Genomic DNA, 24,191 nt, shown 5'->3' on the forward strand with positions numbered 1-24,191 from the left:
GACTATGCGGAACTACAGAGTTTTCTGACTTTCTCGAGATTCATGTTAGTCCATGTGTGGGGACTATGAGGAGCTCTAGAGCTTTTGGAGGAGATGAATTTTGGTCAGTGTGTTGCAACCATGGTGAGCTGTAGTTTTCTGAATATCAGAAGACCCATGTTTGTCAGTGTATGGGGACTATATGAAGCTATATAGTTTTCTATCAGGAGATCCATGTTGGCCAGTGTGTGAAAATAAGGATGACCTAAAAAGTTTCCTGACTCAAGAGATACATGTTGGTCAGTGTGGGGACTAGTAGGAACTTAAGAATTTTCAGACTATCAGAATATCCACATTGGCGTGTGTGTGTGTGTGTGTGTGTGTGTGTGTGTGTGTACACTATGAGGAACCATAGAGTTATCAGGAGATCCAAGCTAGCCAGTATATAGGGACTATAAGGAGCTACTATATAGAGCTTTTATCATGAGATCCTTGTTGGCCAGTATGTGAGAACTAAGAGGACCTCATCTATGTGAGAACTAAGTGCGACCTCATCTATGACACCAAACACACCCAAGATCCTTCCACTCACCCTGTTGCTTCCCTGAACTAGCAGTAGGACAGCTCCCAACTTGGATATATTTCCAAAGGCATCCAACAGTTGGAAAATGTAACAGCTAGCTTCATAATAAAATACCCTAGGAGTGTCTTGGCTTAGACATATTAGTCATGTTATTTCTTAAACAATCATAAATATTTGGACAGTTCTTATTGAGTTCTTATGAAGACCAGAAGTGCTCAATATGGCACATACCGATATTCCAACATATTGGAAAATTGTTTGCAAAACTTTGATCATAGAAGAGGAAAAGAAGGACCATAATGGATACAAGACAATCATAAATGGTTGGCCTTCATGTGGGGGCGATGAGGAGCCCAGGGGATTAATATTGTTTGGTGACTATGGCAAGCTATCAAGTTTTCTATGAGGAGATCCAAGTTGGCCAGTACGAGGAACTATAAGTATCCATGTTGGCCAGTGTGCGAGGACTATGCGGAACTACAGAGTTTTCTGACTTTCTCGAGATTCATGTTAGTCCATGTGTGGGGACTATGAGGAGCTCTAGAGCTTTTGGAGGAGATGAATTTTGGTCAGTGTGTTGCAACCATGGTGAGCTGTAGTTTTCTGAATATCAGAAGACCCATGTTTGTCAGTGTATGGGGACTATATGAAGCTATATAGTTTTCTATCAGGAGATCCATGTTGGCCAGTGTGTGAAAATAAGGATGACCTAAAAAGTTTCCTGACTCAAGAGATACATGTTGGTCAGTGTGGGGACTAGTAGGAACTTAAGAATTTTCAGACTATCAGAATATCCACATTGGCGTGTGTGTGTGTGTGTGTGTGTGTGTGTGTACACTATGAGGAACCATAGAGTTATCAGGAGATCCAAGCTAGCCAGTATATAGGGACTATAAGGAGCTACTATATAGAGCTTTTATCATGAGATCCTTGTTGGCCAGTATGTGAGAACTAAGAGGAACCATAGAGTTTTCAGACTATCTGAATATCCACATAGGCACGTGTGTGTTTGTGTGTGACAGAGAGAGAGTGTGTGTGTGTGTGTGTGTGTGTGTGTGTACACTATGAGGAACCATAGAGTTATCAGGAGATCCAAGCTAGCCAGTGTGTAGGGACTATAAGGAGCTACTATATAGAGCTTTTATCATGAGATCCTTGTTGGCCAGTATGTGAGAACTAAGAGGAACCATAGAGTTTTCAGACTATCTGAATATCCACATAGGCACGTGTGTGTTTGTGTGTGACAGAGAGAGTGTGTGTGTGTGTGTGTGTGTGTGTGTGTGTACACTATGAGGAACCATAGAGTTCTCAACGATCAGAAGATCCACATTGGTGTATGTGCGTGTGTGCGTGTGTGTGTGCGTGTGTGTGTGTGTGTGTGTGTGTGTGTGTGTGTATACACTATGAGGAACCTTAGAGTTCTCAGACTATCAGTAGATCCAAACCAGCCAGTGTGTGGGGACTACAAGGAGCTACTATATATATATTTAATAATCAGAACCTTGTTGGCCAGTGTGTGAGAACTAAGAGGAATTATAGAGTTATCTCTATGAAGATCCACATAGGTGTGTGTGTGTGTGTGTGTGTGTGTGTGTGTGTGTGTGTGTGTGTGTGTGTGTGTGTGTGTGTGTGTGTGTGTGTGTGTGTGTGTGTGTGTGTGTACACTATGAAAAACCATAGAGTTCTCAGACTATCAGGAGATTTAAAGAGGCTCTGTCACCACATTATAAGTGCCCTATCTCCTACATAAGGAGATGGGCGCTATAATGTAGGTGACAGTAAAGCTTTTTATTAAAAAAAAACAATCTGTTTTCACCACTTTATTAGCGATTTTAGATTTATTCTAATGAGTTGCTTAATGCCCAAGTGGGCGTGTTTTTACTTTAGACCAAGTGGGCGTTGTACAGAGGAGTGTATGACGCTGACCAATCAGCATCATGCACTCCTCTCCATTCATTTACTCAGCGCATAGGGATCCTGCTAGATCCTTATGTGCTGTCTTATACTAACACATTAACAATACTGAAGTGTTTAGACAGTGAATAGACATTCCATGGGATGTCTATTCACAATCCCTGCACTTCGTTACTGTTTCTGTGGTAGTTACAGCAGAGGAAGCGTGATCTCGTTGTAACCTGTCATCTACAGCGTAATCTCGCGAGATTACGCTTCCTCTGCTGTAACTACCACAGAAACAGTAACGAAGTGCAGAGATTGTGAATAGACATCCCGTGGAATGTCTATTCACTGTCTAAACACTTCAGTATTGTTAATGTGTTAGTATAAGACAGCACATAAGGATCTAGCAGGATCCCTATGCGCTGTGTAAATGAATGGAGAGGAGTGCATGATGCTGATTGGTCAGCGTCATACACTCCCCTGTACAACGCCCACTTGGTCTAAAGTAAAAACACGTCCGCTTGGGCATTAAGCAACTCATTAGCATCAATCTAAAATCGCTAATAAAGTGGTGAAAACAGATAGTTTTTTTTTAATAAAAAGCATTACTGTCACCTACATTATAGCGCCCATCTCCTTATGTAGGAGATAGGGCACTTCTAATGTGGTGACAGAGCCTCTTTAAGCTAGCCAGTGTGTGGGAACTATACGAAGCTAATTTATAGAGGTTTTTTTTTATCATGAGATCCTTGTTGGCCAGTGTGTGAGAACTAAGAGGAACTACAGAGTTTTCCATATGAAGATCCACATAGGCATGTGACTCTGTGTGTGTGTGTGTGTGTGTGTGTGTGTGTGTGTGTGTGTGTGTGTGTACACACTATGAGGAACCATAGAGTTCTCAGACTATCAGAAGCTCCACATTGGTGTGTGTGTGTGTGTGTGTGTGTGTGTGTGTGTGTATGTGTGTGTGTGTGTACACTATGAAAAACCATAGAGTTCTCAGACTATCAGGAGATTTAAGCTAGCCAGTGTGTGGGAACTATACGAAGCTACTTTATAGAGTTATTTTTTATCATGAGATCCTCGCTGGCCAGTGTGTGAGAACTAAGAGGAGCTATAGAGTTTTCCATATGAAGATCCACATAGGCGTGTGTGTGTGTGTGTGTGTGTGTGTGTATGTGGATGGGTGGGTGTGTGTGTGTGTACACTATGAGGAACCATAGAGTTCTCAGACTATCAGAAGCTCCACATTGGTGTGTGTGTGTGTGTGTGTGTGTGTGTGTGTGTGTACACTATGAGGAACCATAGAGTTCTCAGACTATGTGGGGACTATAAGAAGCTACTTTATAGAGTTTTTTTTATCATGAGATCCTTGTTGGCCAGTGTGTGAGAACTAAGAGGAACTGTAGAGTTTTCTATATGAAGATCTACACAGGCATGTGTCTGTGTGTGTGTGTGTGTGTGTGTGTATGTGTGCACGTGTGTGTGTGTGTGTGTGTGTGTGTGTGTGTGTGTGTGTGTGTGTGTGTACACTATGAGGAACCATAGAGTTCTCAGATTATCAGAAGCTTCACATTGGTGTGTGTGTGTGTGTGTGCGTGTGTGTGCGTGTGTGTGTGTGTGTGTGTGTGTGTGTGTGTGTGTATGTGTGTGTGTACAGTATGAGGAACCATAGAGTTCTCAGACTATCAGGAGATTAAGGCTGGCCTCACACAGAGTTTTTTTGACAAGTTTTTTGACGCTGAAACCGTGCGGCAAAACTCGTCAAAAACCGGCCGAAAATGCCTCCCATTGATTTCAATGGGAGGCGGAGGCGTCTTTTTCCCGTGAGCGGTAAAACCATCTCGCAGGAGAAAGAAGGGACATCCCCTATCTTCAGGCGTTTACGCCTCTGACCTCTCATTGACATCAATGGGAGGCAGAGAAAGCGTATTTCGAGGAGTTTTATGCCCGAGGCGCTCAATGGCCGCGGGCGAAAAATGCTGCAAAAATCAGCGTGCAGGCAGAGGAAAATCTGCCTCAAACTTCAAAACGGAATTTTGAGGCAGAAATACCGCCTGCAAAAAAACTCAGTGTGAACATAGCCTTAAGCTAGCTAGTGTGTGGGGACTATAAGAAGCTACTTTATAGAGTTTATTTTATCATGAGATCCCTGTTGGCCAGTGTGTAAGAACTAAGAGGAATTATAGTTTTTTTTGGTTATCAGAAAATCCTCTGGCAGTTTTGCAAGGCAATTCTTCTTTTTTTGCATATATTCTACCATACCAACGTAATAGGACCATTTTATTACTTATAGTGCAGTATTTTCACTTTATGAGCTCAGTGATACTGATCTGAGCACACAGATAATGTATTTGCATTTTATAAGTACTTCTCAATACACACTATAAAGTGACAACTGTCAGGAAGGCAAGACATGCAGTATTGTCTAGAAATGCATAATACGCAAAATTAAAGAGGCTCTGTCACCACATTATAAGTGCCCTATCTCCTACATAAGGAGATGGGCGCTATAATGTAGGTGACAGCAGTGCTTATTATTTAGAAAAACAATCTATTTTTACCACTTTATGAGCGATTTTTAGCTTTATGCTAATGAGTTTCTTAATGCCCAAGTGGGTGTGTTTTTACTTTAGACCATGTGGGCGTTGTACAGAGGAGTGTATGATGCTGACCAATCAGCGTCATACACTTCTCTCCATTCATTTACACTGCACTAGGGATATAGCTATATCGCTATCTGCAGCCTCATACACACACTATAACATTACTGCCGTGTCCTGATAAAGAATATACATTACCTCCAGCCAGAACGTGATGTGTATTCAGAATCCTGACACATCTGAACCTTTTCTGTGAGATTTCCAGCAAGGCAAACGTAATCTCGTTTTAAATGATTTTACATCTTAAACTCGCGAGATTACGTTTGCCTTGCTGGAAATCTCAGAGAAAAGATTCAGACGTGTCAGGATTCTGAATACACATCACGTCCTGGCTGGAGGTAATCCGTGAGCGTTCCCAAGAGGTTCTCCGGGAGAGAGGATTTTCTAGGCTGGCTTCTACTTTCCAGCAATCCCTACTGTCCTCTTCAGTTGTCCCACCAGAGGAGCCTATGCAGATGGACCGGGCCAAATTATCTACCCAGACATGCTCAAACCCCTTTTATCTGAAGAGGACCTGAAGAATTTTAAACAGCGTATTGTTGAATCAATGCAGAAATTTCGTTCCAATGGAGAAAATGCTAAATGCCAAAAATGGCATCGCGATATTGAGGATTATGAATCCGGGAAAATATACAGTTGGCAAAGAGACCCTACCACCAATAAGGGTAGAATGATCACCAAATACATCAAAAAGAGGAAAAGATTTTCTAATACATCTGACTCTGATAATGTTGAAACCCGCACTGGTTTTTTAGGCATCACTCCGGACAGAGACGTCCGAGACGAGGGGGACGTAAACACAGGAGGTGGCACAAGGACTCAAGCTTTCAGAGCAAAGAGGGACCGACAACAACCCATCAACAAGGAACAGAAAGAAACCAAGAATCCACAGAGAACCTTGTGGTAAATATGTCATCACGTGACTTATCCAATGTTGAAATTTCAGCTCTGAATAATGGCTTAACATTTAGTCCTACTACCAACATGGACTGGTTCCAATTAGAACTGGACCTTTTTGATTTTTTTCGTAAGATCAAATTTAAAGTGCTGTTTGCTGATAAAAATTTAGAAGCCAGACCTGAAAAACACACTGAAATAACTCTAAGAGAGGTAAGGCTACACAAAAAAAGTTTAAATCAACCCTATATTAGTGAACCTGCTATTGATGCGTTCATTAATATTGTTAAACAGCGAATACGGATTCTGAGAGAGAGTGAAAATGGTAGATTTGTGGGTCCTCCCAATTTAACGAGGGATGAAATGGTGGCAATTGATGGCCTCTCTCGCGATGTGTCCCTCACCATCAAGCCCGCAGACAAAGGCGGTGCCTTGGTGGTCATGGACACATCGCCATATTTGGCTGAACTAACTAGGCAATTAGCTGATCCGAATGTTTATGAATTACTAGCTTTGGACCCAAAATTTAGAATCAAAAATACCATAGATGAACTATTAAGTGAGGCTTACCATGCGGGCATCATAGATAGGGATCTATTGGAATTTATGACGGTGCGGCACCCGGTGGTTCCAGTGCTGTACTGCCTTCCAAAGATCCACAAGTCAATGGTTCACCCCCCTGGTAGATCGATTATATCCGGCTGTGGCTCTATCTTCTCCCCGATAGCAATCTTCTTGGATAAAATATTACGAAATTTTGCAATTAACGCTAAGTCCTACATTCAGGACACTACTGATTTCTTGACCAAATTAGATGAGGTTCAATTAGAAGGAGACTGCATACTCGTATCATTCGATGTATGCAGTCTCTATACTTCAATTAATCACACTAGAGGTCTTCGTACAGTATCTGAAGCTTTACAGCAGTCAAATTATACCCATGAATGTATTAACCTTCTCATGTGTCTATTGGAAATTGTCCTCACTGAAAATTACTTTTTATATGGTGACTACTTTTATGCCCAAAAGAGGGGAACGGCCATGGGATCCAATGTGGCCCCTACATACGTGAACATGTTTATGGTGGCCCTAGAGGAATGCGCCATCTATGTCTCTCCCCACTTCACTAGTGTTCTGAGGTGGTAGAGATACATAGACGACGTCTTCGTCATCTGGACAGGCTCCCAGGTCGAGTTAGAATGCTTCTTCACCTTCCTGAATGAGATGGATGATGATATTAAATTTACTATGGAATCATCAGTAACATCTTTCAATTTTCTTGATACCAGAGTCTTCATTCAAGACAATAAACTTATTACTGATTTGTATAGCAAACCTACAGACCGTAACAATCTGTTGAGGTTTGAAAGTTGCCATCCTCATCCTATGATTGCCTCTCTCCCTTACAGCCAGATGTTGAGAGTAAAAAGGATTGTACAGGATCCTTCCACGCTCGAAACCAGGTTGAGAGATATGTCTCAAAAATGTAAGAACCGCGGCTATCCTAGAAAATTATTAGATAATAAGAAATTGAAAGTGGATGAGATCTCGAGACATGACCTTTTGAAGAATAAGATACAGTCATCATCTCATAGATTAACATTAGTATCTACGTATTCTCACAAGAGTAATGAAATTGCTAGGATTATTAAAAAAGAATGGGGGATATTAAGGAGTTCGTATAATAAGATCCCAGAATTCGTGGCTCCACCACGTATGGCCTATTGTAGGACTAAAAATGTAACAGATCGCTTGGTGCATGCGGATGTGGGGCCATTGGCCAAGAGTCATCAGTCTGTGTTAGCCCCTAAAAAACTTGGCTGTTTCCCCTGTTTGGGATGTAACAATTGCAAAAACATAGTCAAGGGTGAGGTCTTTGTTCATCCAACTAAAGGCACTGCACATAAAATCAAATATCATTTAACATGTAAATCGGATTATATGATATATATCATACAATGTCCCTGCAAACTATTATATGTAGGTGAAACCACCCTTGAGTGTAGAAAACGTGTTAACAATCATAAATCCACAATCCGTACTAAGAAAATTGACCTACCCTTGCCCAAACACTTTGCGGAAAACAACCATGGGGAGAATGACTTTAAACTATTCATCGTAGATCATGTACCCCGCCATAGACGTGGCGGTGATAGGATCTCTAAGTTAAAACGATTGGAGCTAGAGTGGATATTTAAACTAGATACCTTATCCCCTAGGGGCCTTAATATGGATTTTAAGATTTTCCCAAGTTTCTCTAGGTAGTCCAGAGTCACACTTTGATATGAACATCTGCCTGTGGTTCCATCATTATCCCTGCATTCCTCTCCCTCTTTATGGGTAGGAAAACAATAACAGTTTGACCATTTCTTATCAATATGTATATTTTTTATATATTGTCGATAATGTTCATCATTGGATATATCATTAGTATTTTGTAAAATTATTCATTATATCTCCCTCTTTTTTTCAGATATTATTCTCAAGTTTTGCCTCTAGGATCGGCTGAAGATACACATACACTGCTCTCATGTCATCTATCTAATGCATTTCATTCCCAAAATTATTATATGCTCTATTTGTCCATCATTTTCCTTTAAATTAATACCATCCTTTGTGATGAAGTGGCCTTCCATTTATATATTATAATGTACACTAATCTATTTAATATTACAATTTAATCCTTGTCTCTCTACGTGATAGTAGTAAATGAGGAGATTATTATATATTGTCATGGTGACGATGTATCCATTTATAGATTACACTTAGACATATGGGTGCTCTATATACTATACACTCTTATTTGAATGGCCAATTACATATATCTGTCTATTTATCAGCAGAGTTATGTGAGGATAAGATGGATATTTAGCATATAAAGTAGAGTTGCCCTCTTTCAAGATGGCGCTGTGTACCACTAGTGAGTCTCGCGCATGCGCGAATTGACGCTATGCTCTGTGACTCATACTAATACCTGAGGGGATGTGACGTTATTTATATTCAAAATGAAAGGTTGAACGACCCTCTTTCAAAATGGCGATAAGTGTCATGAGTGGGTCATGCGCATGCGCGAATCGGCGCTATGCGCTACGACTCATATTAACATCTGATAGGATGTGACGTAACTTGTAGACCTGCGCAGTAGAGAGTGTAAAACGCCATCAGCCGATCCAGCGAGGGTAGGATATCTTTTAATATTTTATAATAAACACCTGTTTTTGATATTGTTCACACGGTATTGCACATATGTTGCCCATCCTGTTGATTGGCCCTATTAAAGTAACATGATATTTTCACTAAGTATATGCAATATTCTATATATATATACATCCCTATATATGTATTACTACATCCATTAGGGATCTTACTGACACAATATTATGTATATTTTCTGTATCGTTCTTTCACGATTTCATTATATGTCTGTAATTGGCTTTGTAATTTTGTACTGCATATATATGCGTTTTGTGTGTCACACTGTTATGCTTGAGAAAGGCTCACACTGAGCTGAAACGTCGCACGTGGAATAAAAGGATTCTTATCCAAATATCTGGTAGTACTGCCTCACTTTCTTTTGTCCTGAATAGTCCAGACAGTGGCCGAGGCTTTAGCACGGATGGAGGTGGGTGCAGCAGGTTACGCCAGACATGGCGAATGACAGCATGTGCAGCAGGTTGCGCCAGGCGTGGTGGACAACACGGGATGTGGTAGATGACACTGGACGTGGCAGATGACACTGGACGTGGCAGATGAAACTGGACGAGGCAGATCAATAATAATGGAAGCAAGACCCAGATAGTTGGTGGGCTAATTAACAATCAATAGAAATATTTGCCTGCCGGCAAAAGGCCCCTTTTTAACAACTACAAGCAAGATAAAATAACAAATTTTTATTAGGCTATTATAGCAAAGACACACTACATAGAAATTAAAAGTTATGTTCACTGCTGATGGTAACCAGCATAGTGCAATGTGTACCAGTAGCAAGATTCAAAGTGTCAGTAGCAAGATTCAAAGTGTCAGCGGCTGCAGTACGCTGCACTCTGACCAAGGTCAAAGTCAGTATCAGAAATCAGCAGTATCAGAGATCAGCAGTAACAAGTTAATTAGCCCCGATACCCCTGAAGACGCTGCATCTGCAGTGAAACATGTCGGGGGGGCTCTTTTGAAATTTTAACTTGTTACTGCTGATCTCTGATACTGCTGATCTCTGATACTGACTTTGACCTTGGTCAGAGTGCAGCGTGCTGCAGCCGCTGACACTTTGAATCTTGCTACTGACACTTTGAATCTTGCTACTGGTACACATTGCACTATGCTGGTTACCATCAGCAGTGAACATAACTTTTAATTCCTATGTAGTGTGTCTTTGCTATAATAGCCTAATAAAAATTTGTTATTTTATCTTGCTTGTAGTTGTTAAAAAGGGCCTTTTGCCGGCAGGCAAATATTTCTATTGGACGAGGCAGATGACACGGGTGCAGTAGGACACGACTCCAACACTAACAGGCTCAGGAACAAGGACACAGCATGGGAAACAACGGGAACAGGATAACACTAAGGGACCATTTGCAAGACTGACATGGGAATACTAACAACGCTCAAGCAATGAGCAAAGGGACAGGGCCCTTCTTATAGTCGGGGGAATCATGGGCTAGTTGATGATGATAATTCCCATGTTCGCGCGCTGGCCCTACGGAACACAGCGGACCAGAGCGGAAGTGAGCAAACCCGACGGTCCACGGACATGGACGCTACAGTATCCCCCCTCTTATGCCCCCTCTACTTGGGGCCAGAGCGGGAGAGGAACTTCTTAAAGAGAGCAGGGGCACTGAGGTTCTCTTCCGGCTCCCAAGACCTCTCCTCAGGACCAAACCCTCTCCAGTCCACCAAATAGAAAGTCCTTCCTCCTACCCTTTTGCAGTGTGTAAGCCCGACGGTCCGCGGCCATGGACTCTGCATAGATATAAAAACTTTCCTTGCATGAATTGTTTTCTTAAAATAAAGAACAAGAACTGGGTCTTTTATACAGTTAAATTACAATGGTATTCTTACTATCTGGTAATGTCCAGTAGGTGAATCCTCCTTGATAGAACTACCAATGACATATAATGATTGATTCCAAATATTCAAAAGAATAGAAAAAGCGATGATGTCCTGGATAAGATATGAAAAGGGCAATGTTACGTAGGAAATATCCAAAAATAGAGAGGACTATGTGGAGCATCAGATATTGATTCAGTTATAATGTATGTACACAGGATCAGATGGCTTCCCTACACATCCACTTTATGGTACATGTCCATACTGAGCACAGAACAACAAGGTACTTTAAAGTATTTTAACCCCTTAGTGACTAAGCCTGTTTTATCCTTATGGACCAGACCATTTTTTTCAAATCTGACATGTATCACTTGAAGTGGTAATAACTTTGAAATGCTTTTATTTTTTCAAGCGATTCTGAGATTGTTTTCTCATGACACATTGGACTTTAAGTTAGTGGTAAAATTTGGTCGACACATTCAGTGTTTATTTATGAAAAACACCACAATTGTAATGACGGGGTAGGGAGACAGACAGGTGAGCCCTAATCTACCCGCCACTCAGTCCCTGCCTACTTGCAACGACCCGTCCTAGGCGACGGGGTACAACTGGGCGACAGTCCTTACGCTCAGTAAATGCACGACAGACAAACAGACAAGGGCACACAGAAGCTAGGGAAATGGGGCAGCTGCCCACGGAGACACCGTGAGCAACAAGAGTAGTGAACGAGCCGAGTCAAACCAGGAGTGCACAAGGTACAAAACGCTGAGCAGGAGAGTGGTCAGTAAGCCATGGTCAATAACAATCAGAGGATCAGTAGTTCAAGCAGCAGCAGCAGAGCCAGGAAACAAGCAGAGCAGAATCACAGGCAAAGGAGGAACAGGAAATGCAGGTATAAATAGACAGTGGGCGGGAGCTAGCTCCGTCTGGCCAGGCTGTGATAGGCTCTCCCACTCCTAATCCTGCCATCCTGAGTGGTGGAAGATGGAGTCAGTCTCACAGACATAGGAGCAGGTGCAGACTGATTACCCACGGGCGTCGACACAGAAGCTGTGTCTGGCAGATCCTTTACAACAATTTTGAGAGAAATTGCAAAAATTTGCATTTTTTTAAATTTAAATGTATCTGCTTGTAAGACAGACAGTAATACCACACAAAATAGCTACTATTTCACATTTTCCATATGTCTACATTATGTTTGCATTGTTTTTTGAACGTCCTTTTATTTTTCTAGGACGTTACACGGCTTAGAACTTTAGCAGCAATTTCTCCCTAATTTTAGGGATCGGTTCCGTTCTGAACTGGTTTGAGGGCCTTATTGTAAAGGATCTGCCAGACACAGCTTCTGTGTCGACGCCCGTGGGTAATCAGTCTTCACCTGCTCCTAAGTCTGAGAGAGTGACACGATCTTCTACCAGTCAGGCTGGGAGGCTGAGGAGTGGGAGAGCCTATGATTCTTTTCTCTTTCCTGGCTCTGCTGCTCCTGCTATGATTATTGACCTTGCTTCATTTTTGACCCTGGCTTTACTGACTACGCTCCTGCTCTGCAATTTGTACCTCGTGCACTCCTGGTTTGACTCGGCTCGTTCGCTACTCTTGTTGCTCACTGTGTTGCCGTGGGCAACTGCCCAATTTCCCTTAGCTTCTGTGTACCCTTGTCTGTTTGTCTGTCGTGCACTTATTGAGCGTAGGGACCGTCGCCCAGTTGTACACCGTTGCCTAGGACGGGCCATTGCAAGTAGGCAGGGACTGCGTGGCGGGTAGTTTAGGGCTCACCTGTCTGTCTCCCTACCCCGTCATTACACTTATATGCTATAAATCCCCTATATATCACCCTATTTTAAAAAAACTGAACCCCTCAAAGTATTCAAAACAGAACTTAGAAAGTTTCTTAACTCTTTAGACGTTTCACAAGAATTAAAACAAATGAAAGGTGAAATTTACAAATGTAAATTGTTTTGCAGAAAATCAGTTTTGATCCATTTTTGTATGTAACACAGAAGGTTTTACCAGAGAAATGCAACTCAATATTTATTGCCCAGATTCTGCAGTTTTTAGAAATATCCCACATGTGGCCCTAGCGTGCTACTGGATGGAAACACAGGCCTCAGAAGCAAAGGAGCACCTAGAGGATTTTGGGGCCTTATTTTTATTAGAATATATTTTAGGCACCATGTCAGGTTTGAAGAGGTCTTGTGGGGCCAAAACAAAGAAAACACCCCCAAAAAAGGCACCATTTGGTAAACTACACCCCTCAAGGAATTTATCAAGGGGTATAGTGGGCATTTTGACCCCACAGGTATTTTGCTGAATTTAGTGTAATTAGGCTCTGAAAATGAAAATCTACGTTTTCTAATAAAATGTCGTTTTAGCTCAGATTTTTCCATTTTTACGATAGATAAAGAAGAAAAAGAACCCCAACATTTGTAAAGCAATCTCTTTTGAGTACGGCAATACCCCATATGTGGTAATAAACTGCTGTTTGGACCCACGGCAGGGCTCAGAAGGAAAGGAACGCCATTTGACTTTTGGAGCTCAAATTTTGCTTGATTGTTTTTCAGGTGCCATGTTTCATTTGCAACGGCCATGAGAGGCCAAAACAGTGGAAACCCCCCAAAAGTGACCCCATTTGGGAAACTACAGCCCTCAAGGAATCTATCTAGGGGTATAGTGAGCATTTAGACCCCACAGGTCTTTTGCAGAATTTATTGGAATTAGGCCGTGAAAATGAAAATCCACATTTTGTTCCACTAAATTGTAGAATGTCTTCATTTTCACAAGGAATAAAGGATAAAAAGCACCCCAACATTTGTAAAGCAATTTCTCCCGATTACGGCAATACCCGACATGTGATCATAAACTGCTGTTTGGACACACGGCAGGGCTCAGAATGGCAGGAGCGCTATTTGGCATGCAGATTTTGCTGTATTGGTTTTTGGCCACTATGTCACATATGCAAAACCCCTGAAGTACCAGACTACAGTGGAAGCCCCAAGAAGTGACCCCATTTTGGAAACTGCACCCCTCAAGGTATTTATCATTTGCATGGACAAGACAGGGCTCAGAAGTGAAGAGCACCATGCGCATTTGAGGTCTATTTTGGTGCTTTTCACAGCATTGGCCCACAATTGTAGGGTTCGGAAGTCAAATAGTCAAACAAACCCCCAAGTAGTGACCCCCATATTAGAAACTACACGCCTTAGGGAATTTTAAGGGGTGTAGTGAGCATTTTGACCCCACAGGTGAATCTACATTAGAAATGAGTGCCCAGCGGATGGTTCAAAGTTCTCCCGAGTATGGCAATGCCATATAAGTGGATGTAAACCGGTATTTGGGCACGCTGCAGGGTTCAGAAGTGAGGGAGCGACATTTGGCTTTTGGAGCGCAGATTTTGCTTGGTAGTTCTATTTTGGGTTTTGCTGGTATTTCAGTTTCCAATGTGGGGGCATATGTAATCTGTGCGGGGTACATTAGGGCATAATAGGAGGGTATAATAATGCAGTAAATAAATAATAACACGTCCACAGGATATTAACAGGATATATCATAAATGTCAGATAGATGCGGCTCCCAGGAAGTGGCCGGGAGGCAGCGAGATCAGACAAAGCTAGAACAGGGTTTAGGGGGCCCCTGTTCTAGAGATAGGTGCGGGTCCCAGAGGTAGGACCCGCATCTATCTGACATTCTGTGGATACGTCATAAATGTCTCTCATGAGAAAACCCCTTTATGCTCAATGGTAGAAGCAACTGTCACACAATAAAATAACAAACATGCCAAATACTTTAGGATGGACTATGATTTGGAATACTAAAATTTCTGTCCTATGGGTTCGCATAACAATTACAGAACTCTTCTGTATCATTCATGTTTCCTTTCAGTGGACACATTAGTATGTATTCTAATGTATATTAGTTCTAGTTTTGTTGCAGATAAGATCAGAAAATACCTAATCAAAATAAATAATAATTATAATATAATTTGACTCCATGATTCATTCAACATATATATTATTTGTTTTGATCTCTAGTACAGTAATTTGTTTCTTATATATTATAAGCATGAGGTCAAAGGGAAGAAACCCACATCACCAATCCTCTAATACTAATTTATTAAGATTATTGAGATGACAGATATTGATGGAGAAGTGTTGGAGGTGTCTGATTTTTAGCAAGTAGCTGGCTGACGTTGCATGTGGCAGGAGCTGAAATTCAGAGGCGACCGCACATGTGTGTGACTCTCTCCATTTAAAGAGGCTCTGTCTCCATATTATAAGTGGCCTATATTGTACATGATGTGATCGGCGCTGTAATGTAGATTACAGCAGTGTTTTTCATTTAGAAAAATGATCATTTTTGACGGAGTTACGACCTATATTAGCTTTATGCTAATGAGTTTCTCAATGGACAACTGGGCGTGTTTTACTATATGGCCAAGTGGGCGTTGTACAGAAGAGTGTATGACGCTGACCAATCAGTGACCAATCAGCGTCATACACTTCTCTCCATTCATTTACACAGCACTAGCGATATAGCTATATCGCTATGTGCTGCCACATAAACACAGTATAACATTACTGCAGTGTCCGGACAATGAATTACCTTGAGATCTCGCTGTGCTGTGCTGTAAATCACAGAAAAGATTCAGAAGTGTCAGGATTCTGAATAAATATCACGTCCAGGCTGGTAGTGATGTATATTCATTATCAGGACACTGCAGTAATGTTAGTGTTTGTGTATGTGGCTTCACATAGCGCTATAGCTATATCGCTATCTGCAGTGTAAATGAATGGAGAGAAGTTTATGACGCTGATTGGTCAGCGTCATACACTTCTCTTCACAATGCCCACTTGGTCAAAAAGTAAAACACGCCCAGTTGTCCATTGAGAAGCTCATTAGCATAAAGCTAATATAGGTCATAAATTACTGCTGTAATCTACATTACAGCGCCGATCATGTACAAGATAGGCCACTTATAATGTGGTGAAAGAGCCTCTTTAATGCTTTATACAGTGCCCTCATTAATTTAGAAACAAACTGTACTTTCCAATTTGAGAGAATATGAACTAAAAGACCATGAAGGTGGGATCTTTTTCTTAACCCATTGAGGACGCAGCCTGTTTTGGCCTTAAAGAGGCTCTGTCACCAGATTTTGCAACCCCTATCTGCTATTGCAGCAGATCGGCGCTGCAATGTAGATAACAGTAACGTTTTTATTTTTAAAAAACGAGCATTTTTGGCCAAGTTATGACCATTTTTGTATTTATACAAATGAGGCTTTCTAAAGTACAACTGGGCGTGTTTACAGTAAAAGTCCAACTGGGCGTGTATTATGTGTGTTAAATCTGGGCGTTTTTACTTCTTTTACTAGCTGGGCGTTCTGACGAGAAGTATCATCCACTTCTCTTCAGAACGCCCAGCTTCTGGCAGTGCAGACACACAGCGTGTTCTCGAGAGATCACGCTGTGACGTCACTCACTTCCTGCCCCAGGTCCTGCATCGTGTCGGCCACATCGGCACCAGAGGCTGCAGTTGATTCTGCAGCAGCATCAGCGTTTGCAGGTAATTAGCTACATCGACTTACCTGCAAACGCCGATGCTGCTGCAGAATCAACTGTAGCCTCTGGTGCCGATGTGTCCTCGCTCGTCCGACACGATGCAGGACCTGGGGCAGGAAGTGAGTGACGTCACAGCATGATCTCTCGAGAACACGCTGTGTGTCTGCACTGCCAGAAGCTGGGCGTTCTGAAGAGAAGTGGATGATACTTCTCGTCAGAACGCCCAGCTAGTAAAAGAAGTAAAAACGCCCGATGTAACGAACACAATACACGCCCAGTTGGACTTTTACTTTAAACACACCCAGTTGGACTTTTGCAAGCCTCATTTGCATAAATACAAAAATGGTCATAACTTGGCCAAAAATGCTCGTTTTTTTAAAATAAAAACTTTACTGTAATCTACATTGCAGCGCCTATCTGCTGCAATAGCAGATAGGGGTTGCAAAATCTGGTGACAGAGCCTCTTTAAGGACATGGCCAATTTTTTAAAATCTGACGTGTGCATTTTATGGGGTAATAACTTTGGAATGCTTTTATTTATCCAAGCGATTCTGAGATTGTTTTCTCATGACACATTGTACTTTATGTTACTGGTAAAATTTGATCTATAAATTCAGCGTTTATTTGCGAAAAAAAAAATACATTTAGATAAAATTTGGAAAAAATTTCATTTTTCTAAATTTGAATGTATCTGCTTGTAAGACAGATAGTAATACAACACAAAATAAATACTAGTTCACATTTCCCATATGTCTACTTTATGTTGGCCTCGTTTTTTGAACATTCTTTTATTTTTCTAGGACGTTACAAGGCTTAGAATGTTAGCAGCAATTTCTCATATTTTAAAGAAAATTTCAAAAGCCTTTTTTATAAGGACTAGTTCAGTTCCTCTTTGAGGAGCCTATATATTTAGAAAACCCCCATAAAACACCCCATTTTAAATACTGCACCCCTCAAAGTATTCAAAACAGCATTTAGAAAGTTTATTAAACCTTTAGGCATTTCACAGGAATTAAAGCAAAGTTGAGATGAAATTTTCAAATATTATTTTTTTAAGAAATTGGAATAAATTCCATTTGAATGCATTTTTTTCTGTAACACAGAAGATTTTACAAGAGAAATACAACTCAATATTTATTGACCAGATTCTGCAGTTTTTATAAATATCCCCCATGTGGCCCTAATGCGCTAAAGGAGCACCTAGTGAATTTTGAGGCCTCCTTTTTATTAGAATATATTTTAAGCACCATGTCTGGTTTGAAGAGGCCTTGTGGTGTCACATGATAACCTGACTCAATTGCAGCGGCAGAGTTTGAATAAAATGCAAAAAAATGAAAGATATAGTATTCAAAGCTGCGGATAAAGGTGCTAATGTGGTGGTGTGGCCTTGCAATATGTACGAGGCAGAGGCCTATAGGCAACTGTGGGATAGGCAGTGCTATAATAAACTGACCTTTACTCCATAATCTTCCTATAGGTTAGAACTACATCAGATAATCTCTCAAGCCGTACAAAAGAATATCATCACAGAAGAATTGTGCGCATCCCTGACTAATGACAAACCAACCATACCCACGTTATATTTACTTCCGATGGTGCATAAAAACGAAGCATTTCCTCCAGGAAGACCGATAATCTCAGGTAGGGGCAGTATCACTGAGAGAATATGCAAGTTCATTGATTCCCACCTTAAAGGGTTGGTTGAAAGCCTACCATCACACGTCCACGATACAGCAGACCATTTACAGAAGATCAACGGCATCAGTATTGAGGATGATATGTTATTAGTCACAGTTGACGTGGAATCCCTTTACACCAGCATACGACACACAGATGGCATTAGGGCTGTTACCCATTTTCTTTCCATAGCCAATATAATGACACCATTGTGTGCTTTTGTGGTGAGGCTGCTTGAGTAAGTTCTGACGCATATTTTGTTTGTTTTCAACGGATTTTCCTACTTGCAGCTCCAGGGCACGGCTATGGGGGCAGCCTGTGCACCATTATATGCCAACCTTTTCCTGGGGCTGTGAGAGAGGTGGTCAGGATGGTTTGATGGATTGAGTCCTTCTTTGGGCTCGGTACACTGATGACATCCTGATAATCTGGAAGGGCACACCGTTGGATCTAGATTTGTTTATGATCAATTTGAATAGAAATAATCTTAATCTGAAGTTTAGCTACAAATATGATAGGTATGATAAACAACGAATTGATTTTCTTGATTTCAACGTCACCAAGGATATACATGGTTTCATACAATGTGATGTGTATCATAAAAAGACATCTGTGAACTCACTACTGCACTCCTCCTCTTCTCATCCTTCACAGACCATCCAAGCTGTCCCGATCTGACAATTTTTGAGATATAGGAGGATTTGTTCCTCTCATACGCTTTTTGAGGAGCAATCAAAGGATTTAAAGAATCGTGGATATAGTAGGAGATCTATCAAGAAAGCATATCACAGAGCTAAATATACAGTACAATAAGAGTGGATCTCATATACGCAAAAAAAAGAACTGACACACAAACACATGTGAGATTTATAACCAACTATAATTCTAGGTGGCCACAAATAAGAGAGATCTGTAATCGGTATTAGCTGATCCTCTTAACAGATCCCACATTAGAAAAATACATTACCAGATATCCCAGTATCGCAGCTAGAAGATCAAAAAACCGTAGGGACCACATTGTTAGGAGCCATTATGACCCCAAAAATTTAAAATATCCTTTTGGCACCATGGGCCCCAAATGGGGGTGTAGCCCTTGTGGACTTTGCATAGCATGTTCCAACATTGAAAAGGCAACTACCATTTTGGATGCAACAGGCTTCAAAACTTTTACCATCACACACCACATTGCATGCACCACTAGAGCAGTTGTATACTATGCGACATGTCCGAGCCCAAAAATTGATGTTGGTCTCACATCCAGGGAACTGAAAGTATGAGTAAGAGAGCATGTACGTGACATCGTGGGAGCTGTAGAAGATCATGTTTTGGAAGTCCTGAAATCAGTGGCTCGACACTTTAAGGTGCATCATTCCTGTGATCCAACTAAATTTAAGGTGAGAGGGATCGACTGTTTTATGGTCGGCATGAGGGGAGGTGCCATTACACAAAGATTGTCACAATGTGAAGCCAGATGGATATGGACTCTTGGAACAATGCATCCACTCGGTCTTAATGAGACATTAAGTTTCGCTCCATTCCTATAACCATTGACTCCTTTGCGGGTCTGTTTTTTATTCTTTTATTTTCTGTTTCTTTTATCATATACATTGTTAACTACCCTCCCTTTCTTTTGGATTGTTCTGATATAGGCACTGAGGCCAGGACGTAGGAGGAATGTGTGGGAAACATATTGCCACGATCTGTGGGTATGTGGACCCACTGGGCCGTACCGCCTTAGCGTGATAGCAGCTGGCCAAACAGTGTACCAAGTCAATGTCTATATAGTCCAAGCACAAGGGTACCTGTAGCAGTTCAGACAGTAGTAATGGCTTGGCTCAGAAGAGACCTTGGCAGCAGACATCAGGCATGGTGTAACACAGCAGTCATGACAGATGGCACAACACAACTCCAACTTTCTAAGGCACAGGAACAACGTTAGCACAGGATACAGGTAGCAGGTACGGGAACACTGGGAACAGGATAACACTAAGGGACCATTTGCAAGACTAACATGGGTAAACACAACAACGCTCAGGCAATGAGTGAAAGGGCAGAGCCCTTTTTATAGTCCAGGGTCATCATGTGTTAATTGATGATTATTTTCATGTGTGTGCGCTGGGACATAGCAGAACAGAGCAAAAGTGAGCGCTGGCGTCTCCTGGGGAGGAGATGCGGGCCAGCACTCACAGATCCATGGCTGCGGGCTTCGGGGGGTGATTAATCCCGACGGTCCGCGGCCGTGGACGCTACACATATATACTGAACAGCATGGACTAAGAACTATGTTATTTATTACTCACCCTAATGTTTGAAAGCCGTATATGTCAGGATTAATGCTATATGTATACATCTGTGTTATTATCTAATTCAGGCATGTGTGTTATTTTTTTACTATGACTATGACATCTTTCACCTATTGTGATATTTGTATCATTATTATGCGTTAAATCCCTTATAAACTATCACAGTATTACTAGGCATCTATATTCTTCAATATTTATCAATCATCTTATATCTCATTTTTTTCTTCGCATATGAATGTCACCATTTATACTGCATATTTAGCTCTTCTCTGTATTTATATTTATACATGGTCCATTTGCGATTGCCATTTTTGCATGATGTCGGCCTTAATTGACCGTCTTATGACTTGTACCACACTTTTTAATCTTTAGACCTTTTTACAGCCTTTTACATAATTTTTCTTGTGTTTAGTCACTAGTGTCTCTCTCTCACTTCTTTCTCTTGCACAGGTATGTATTCAATCTCTATATAGATATCTTATCATTACTAGTGAGTTTGTTCATATCATTGGGAATTGTCCATTCATGTTCAGTATTTTGCATTCCTCTATATGCATGTCCCAGTTGTTATTTACCTGTGTGATTACTGATACAGACATCAGTCAGAGATCTTGGTAGAGGGACAATGCGCTTGCGGTGGGGGGCCTACACACCTTTCGTCCACAGTCTCTACTTGGTTGTGGATTAAGAAATCGCCGCGTCATATCCACTCCGATGACGCGGGACCAGAAGTGTGGCAGTGGCCATCTTCGTACCCACCGCATGACACTAATATGCATCTCCTCATCTTAGGTCCTCTGACTGGTGCCTGATTGGTCATCTGGACCTTAAAACGGAAGGTCCCCGCTGGGATGACGCCACCCCCGGACGAAGGCATCAGCCGAAACGCGCATCGTGTCTGGCGTCTTTCCCTGTGTAGGAGCATTAATATGGGTATGTGTTCACCTCTGTATGTTATTGGTCTTTTGTAGCCCTGTGGTCACTTGGATATGTGACGATGCCAACGCTCTGACTGACACTGTATACATGCATTTGCTCTTTGATATGGTTTTCTACTTCTTTGACTACATTGTCACTTCATTATCACTGTTTTAATAAACTGTATTTCCATGTAGAAACCAGCTAGATTTTTTCTTTAGTCAGGTGTGTTTGCCCTGATCCATGTAGCCATATGTCTATACATTATATGTAATGCGTACACATGCCTTGATTCTATTTTGTACCTCCTGCATAGGCTGACGCCATATTTTACATTGTTTGACTCATTTATAAGTGTTATGTATCTATCCCCTAATAAAGTGATTCTTTTCACAACAGTTCATGACCTTTTGTGCCATAATTGACCCCTTTGCTTGTAGGCTCATTCCAAATTCTCTTGGTCAATGCACCAAGTTAATCTTGGTTTACATGTTTGGATGCCTCTGCAAATACTAGGCGTATGAGAATTATTCTCTAATCCTTGATTTAAGTTGCATCACTGTATCTAGAGGCAGTTCTTCTGTTCCCTGTATGTACAGATAGGCTGTGCTTGTGGTGTCAAAACAGTGGAACCCGCCCCAAGACACCATTTTGGAAACTACAGCCCACAAGAAATTCATCTAAGGGTGCAGTGAGCATTTTAACCCCACAGGTTTTTGCTGAATTTCTTGGAATTAGGCCGTAAAAATGAAAGTCTACATATTTTTACGCAAAAAGTAGTTTTAGTGCAAATTTGTTTATTTTCACAAAGAATAATAGAGAAAAAGCACCTCTATATTTGTAAAGCAGTTCATCCTGACCCTATATGGGGGTTATAAACTGCTGTTTGGACACACCGCAGGGCTCAGAATGGAATGAGTGTGGTTTGGCTTTTAGAGTTCAAAATTTGCTAGAACGGTTTTTGGGTGCTGTCTCGAATTTACAAAGCCCTGAGGAACCAAAACAGTGGAGACCCCCACAAAAGTTACTCCATTAGGCAAACTACACCCCTCAAGGAATCTAACTAGGACTATAGTGATCATTTAAACCCCACAGGTGTTTTTGCAAAATGTATTGGAATTCGGCCATGAAAATAAAAATACACATTTTTTTTCACTAAAATGTAGAATTGTTTCATTTTCACAAGGATTAAAAGAGAAAAATAACCCCCAACATTTGTAAAGCAACTTCTCTTGAGTACGGCAATACCCCATATGTGGTCATAAACTGCTGTTTGAACACGGGGCTCAGAATGGAAGGAGCGCATTCAGATTTTGCTGGTTTTTTGGGTGCCATGTTTCATTTGCACAGCCCCTGAGGTACCAGTACAGTAGAGACCCCTGTCTCCATATTGGAAACTGCACCCCTAAGGGCATTCATTTAGGGGGTAGTGAACATTTTGACCCCACACGTATTTCATAGATTTTATTAGAATTAGGCAGTGAAAAAAATATATCTATATTTTCCCAAAATATGTTGTATTAGTAAAAGGTTTCACTTTTACAAGGGATAATAGGAGAAAAACACCACACATTTTGTTACTCAATTTCTTCAGAGTACGACAATACCCCATTTGTGGCCTTAAACTGCTGTGGGCTCAGAAGTGAAGGAGCTCCATTTGAGATCCAACTGGAGATCTATGCTGGATTGGTGTTCGGGCGCCATGTCGTATTTGCAAAGCCCCTGAGATACCAGAATATAGTGGAAAAGCCAGACCCCCAGTGACCCCATTTTGGAAACTACACCTCTCAAAGCATTTGCCTGGACATATGATAGGGTTCAGGCATTTTAGGTCTAATGGGTGATTTTTCACAGTATTGGCCCACAATTGCAGGGCTCTGAGGTCAAATAGTAAAACAAGCCCCGAAGAAGTGACCCCCATTTTGGAAACTATACCCCTCAAGGCATTTATTAAGGGGTGCAGTTAGTAGTTTGACTATTTTACTAGTAAATAATGCGCAGTGGATTTTCCTCTGATATGCTATTTCAGTGCACAATATGTTGTGCCCAGCTTGTGCTACGGAAGACAAATACCCCATAAACTGTTAAGCAGGTTCTTCCGGATATGGTAATGCCATGTACGTGGAAGTACACCGTTGTTTGGGCACACTTTAGGGCTCAGAAGGGAGGGAGAACCATTTGGCTTTTGGAGCGCAGATTTTGCTTGGTAGTAGTTCTGTTTGAGGTTCTACTGGTATTTCAGTTTATAATGTGGGGGCATATGTTAGCTGGGCAGAGTACATCAGGGCATAATAAGGTGGTATAATAATGAAGTCAATAAATATTTCACAGATGTGTGGCCAGTGTCGCACTGATAAATGGTGCCCAATCTTATCCCCCTTTTGGAACACACTCTGCACATTTTGTGTCACCGTATTCTGAGAGCCATTTTTTTTTTCTTTGCACGGGGCAGTGTAAGGCCCCATGCACACGACCGTAAAAATTAGCCGTAATTGCGGACCGCAATTACGGTCCGCAATTACGAACGTATTCACTGCTATTGTCCACGGATACCTTCCCGTTTATTTACGGGAAAGTGTCCGGGACGTAGAAGTGTACTGCAAAAGATGTGGCATGTCCTTGCTTTTTATGGTCCGTGCTCTTCAAAAATGTGGGTGGCCGTCGGCATATGGCC

General features: G+C 41.4%; 1 protein-coding gene across 1 annotated transcript; it reads left to right on the top strand.

Annotated features, from left to right (window-relative positions):
• Positions 1–566: 566 nt before the first annotated feature.
• Positions 567–7,359, top strand: LOC142652784 (uncharacterized). Its single transcript, XM_075828462.1, has 2 exons — positions 567–1,150; positions 5,880–7,359. The coding sequence occupies exon 2, from the start codon at positions 6,034–6,036 to the stop codon at positions 7,165–7,167; it is 1,134 nt and encodes a 377-aa protein (XP_075684577.1). The 5' UTR covers positions 567–1,150; positions 5,880–6,033; the 3' UTR covers positions 7,168–7,359.
• Positions 7,360–24,191: the final 16,832 nt, after the last annotated feature.

The sequence above is a fragment of the Rhinoderma darwinii genome, chromosome 5, assembly GCF_050947455.1.
Source record: "Rhinoderma darwinii isolate aRhiDar2 chromosome 5, aRhiDar2.hap1, whole genome shotgun sequence".
NCBI lineage: Eukaryota > Metazoa > Chordata > Amphibia > Anura > Rhinodermatidae > Rhinoderma > Rhinoderma darwinii.

What these genes read in the sequence shown, in the direction of transcription:
- LOC142652784 (XM_075828462.1), top strand. Translation starts at nt 6,034, where the DNA reads ATGTCATCACGTGACTTATCCAATGTTGAAATTTCAGCTCTGAATAAT.